Raw genomic sequence first — 3,731 nt, forward strand, 5'->3', positions numbered from 1 at the left:
TCTGGGGTAGGGGGAGTGCTGTGTGGCTGTGAGACAAACTACATAAGAGAGCCTGAAACGCAAAAAAAGACTTCAGTTCCTTTCTTCTCTGCATCGGGGCCATGATGAGTTCCATGACCGGGCTGGGACGGCGGGCGGGGCTGGCCTGTGATGCGCTCTGGACTCTGTGACAGCACAGGGGCCGTGTCACAATGGGGCAACTATAAAAGGCCCCAGGCCGGTGCCGCTGCCCCAGTAGAGCCTCGGCAAGTGGTGAGTACACAGCAGAGAGGAGAGGGGGCTGGAGGAGGGCTGGGACAGGAGCGCCGGTCCCCGGGGCTGCCCCGTCTCCAGGGCCCAGCGCCGGGCGCAGCGCCTTGCTGGGGGCGCGGGGCGCGCGGGGCAGCGGTGCAGCCTTGCCAGCTGCCGGGGGCCCTTTCCTTCCTGCCACCACATCCCTGCTGCTCCTGCCCCTCACTGTCTCCATTCCGGCCCCACTGAGCCCCTCCTGTGTGTCCTCCTGCAGACCATGGCTTTACTGTCACTGCTGTTTGTGCTTGTGCAAAGCCTGATGCAGTACCCCCAGCCAGCTGGGGATGGGCTGGATGAGGCCACGCACCAGAGAATGCGGGAGCGTCAGGAGCTGCTGGACCGTGAGATGGCCCAGCTGATGCAGGAGCTGGAGCAGGGGCCCCTGCAGCAGCAGGATGAGGGCTGGGGAGCCATGCTCTTTGGTGCCCTGCAGCAGTGGCCATTCTGGGTTCTTGCTGGCATCCTGCTCCTCTTGGGCCTGTGGCTGGGCTGCAGGAGAAGGAGCTGTGAGGCCAGCAGCAGCAGCAAGGACCAGAGCTCCCGCAAGACCTTGGGAGATGAGAGAATAACTGAACAGGAAGAAGACACCGCTGATCCAGAGGAAGGTGAAGAAGACAGAGATATGACTCTGGAGGCAGAAAACAGCGGCACTGAAGATGACAGAGAAGGCAGTCCTGTGGCTGCAGATGATGGCAACAAGGATGATGCCACTGAAGACAATTATGATGTGAAGATGAAGGAGGACAGCGATGTCAACAGTGGCAATTATGATGTGAAGGAAGACAGCGATGTCGACAATGGCTATCACTTAAAGAAAGAAGAACAGAGTGATGGGGATATGCCAGGAGACACTACCACTGAAGGAAATGAAGAAGAACCTGGCAATGTTGCTGGAAATAAAGAAGATCTAGAGAAGCAAATAAAGAAAAAACTAAGGATGTACAGGTGGACCAAGACAAGGACACTGGAAAGGAAGAAGGAGAAGGAAATGAAGAAAAAAACAATAGTGTTACTATAAAGGCAGGCAAAAACACTGATGTAAATGAAGGTGAAGACAATGTAGATGGAACAGAAGAATACATGGATGTGAAGGTGCAGGAAAGCAGACGTGCCAATGACCAAAGAAGTAAAGACTGGACTGGGCAGGAAGATAGCAATCAATGTGGGAATGAAATTGCCCATAGTGGTTTTCCTGCACCTGAGGAAGTAAATAAGGATGTGATAGCAGAAGATGGCAATGACAGAAACAAGGATGAATAACAGGCTGATGTGAATGTGGAGGGAAACAAGAATAATGATAGACAAGAAGAGGAACAAGGTAATGTGGCTGCCAGTGAAAAAGGTGGCAGTGATGGTGGCAGAGAAGAAAATGCCAGTGGTGGAATTGAAAACAGAGAAGACACCCAAGATGCTGGGAATGAGAAGGACATCCTTTTAATGGATGGTATAGAGTGGCCTGTGGAGGACCTGGAGAGAGGCTGCTCAGTGACAGCTGAGCTGATGGAGAGCTTCACACGTGTCTTTGTGTACAGCGTGAGCAATAGCTTTGATCCGGTGCCTCGAGTAGCCATTGGGGTGGGCAGTGCCTTTGAGGGCTGGAGCCCCCATGAGTGGGATGGGGTGTACCGTGTGCTGGTCCCACTGAATCCCACCAGGGCACACCTTCCACCTAGAGCCAAGCAGTGCAGGGCAGACGGCAGCAAGGACCTTCAGCGTCCGTGTGGAGCTGGTGTGCACGTGTGAGAGCGAGCAGCTGGGTGAGAAGCTGTTGTGCCTCCTGCACCACTCGCAGGAGGAGCTGCGGCGGAAGCAGCAGCGCAGCCTCCTGGAGACACTCTGCACCGGCTCCTACCTGGATGTGGAGAAAACCTCCCGCTGGTTCTTCCAGATGGTGAGATGCTCGTGGCTGCATGTGCCTCAGTCATACTCATGGCACTTGGTGTTTCAGCTCTGCAGCCGGTCCTGCCAATTCCAGCTGAGCAGAGGCAAGAGGACCCTGTCGGTGGAGATGCTTTTTTGGGTGTGCCAAGGGGACTATGACATCTTTGTGGTCAACCAGCCCTTAGAGGCCCAGAAAGGCAACTCCGGTAACCTTGTGAGCAGTCAGCCTGCCAAGGCCAACATCCTCACAAGAACAGCATGGCCTGAGACATTCGCTGTGGCGGAGGCAAAATTCTTCCAGCACATTGCCAGGCAGATACCATGTAAGAGGTTGCACCTGAAATACCTGCAGCTCTTCACCTGCATGCTGAGCGGCACAGGTTTTTCCAACTCTAACTGGAAGACTCTGGTCATGCATGTGTTAAACATCTTACCGCCCGTCTACTGGCGCAGGAAGGAATTTCCACTGCGGCTGTGGGACATCATGGCATACATGCAGCTCTGCCTGAAATGGAAACACCTGGACCATTTTGTTCTAGGCAACGAGAAGCTTCCTGCAGAGATCAGCTTGCCGCCAGCAATGCAAAAGGTTGAGCCACTCACCTCTTTGAGTACCTGGCCCGAGATCCGGATGCCCACAGAAAGGCAATGGAGGCTTATGCTCAGCTGCACTTTCACCTCTGGATGATGCTCTCCAACACTGAGAAGAATTCCCTGCACAAAGCTCTGATGGAGAAGTTCACAGCCGATTGCTGCGACGTCGACTCTTTGTGATTGTTGTATTTGTCCGTGGCAATCCTGAAGCTGCTTTCCTGCTCCTGTGAAAGGAAGATGGTGCAGCACATGGTTTCGTTGTGCAGACACTTCCATGAGTGGCCTTGCCCTTCACCTTCCATTTGCAACAGTGCTGTTGCCTAAGTCAAGGAGGCAGAAACGGGCTCCACCTGCACATCCTTGCAGAAGAACAACAGTGAAGCTGATGGAGGTTGCTTGGAATACCTCGAAGACAGCAACCTAGCCTATTAGGGACTTAATGTAGTTATTTAGTGAGTTGTAGTTTTAATTAGACTTGTTTCTTAGCATTCATTCCAGAGGCCCTTTAGTGTTGGCAGTATATAACTATTTTGCAAAGCTACCCTTAGTGTAGAGAAATAGAGTTTAGACTAGATTAGTTTAAACCCTTAGTTTAGAGAATTACCCTTAGTTTAGAGAATTCCCCCAGTTGCTTGTCTGCTTTTAAACAATACTTGAATATCTATGTTTGAGAAACTAATAAAAGAAGTTAAGTTTTTCAAATTGCCTGAAATGCGTCATTCTTTGTACGTAACCCTCTATATCTTTGAGAATGTCCTTCCTATACCTCTATCTGAAATAGACTCTTTGCAAACAGAGATGTTGGATATATTAAGTATGCTGTCTCTTGAGCATTTCCATAGAAATGCTTGAAGTTTGAAGTGAAAATGCCCTGAAATGCCTGAAATTTTGCAGCAGAGTACTCCTGAATTTTTTTAGCAATCTTTGGAAAGATTGCTGAAGTTTTCTTTACACAGTCACTTTTA

At 51.2% G+C, this 3,731-nt stretch overlaps 1 protein-coding gene across 1 annotated transcript; it reads left to right on the forward strand.

Annotated features, from left to right (window-relative positions):
- Positions 1 to 1,371: 1,371 nt before the first annotated feature.
- LOC146767145 (inositol 1,4,5-trisphosphate receptor-interacting protein-like 1) lies at positions 1,372 to 2,860 on the forward strand. Its single transcript, XM_085582341.1, has 3 exons — positions 1,372 to 1,417; positions 1,947 to 2,182; positions 2,267 to 2,860. Exons 1-3 carry the CDS (start codon positions 1,372 to 1,374, stop codon positions 2,858 to 2,860), a joined length of 876 nt encoding a protein of 291 aa, XP_085438467.1.
- Positions 2,861 to 3,731: the final 871 nt, after the last annotated feature.

Source organism: Lonchura striata, chromosome 5 (genome assembly GCF_050655825.1).
Source record: "Lonchura striata isolate lonStrDom1 chromosome 5, ASM5065582v1, whole genome shotgun sequence".
Taxonomy (NCBI): domain Eukaryota; kingdom Metazoa; phylum Chordata; class Aves; order Passeriformes; family Estrildidae; genus Lonchura; species Lonchura striata.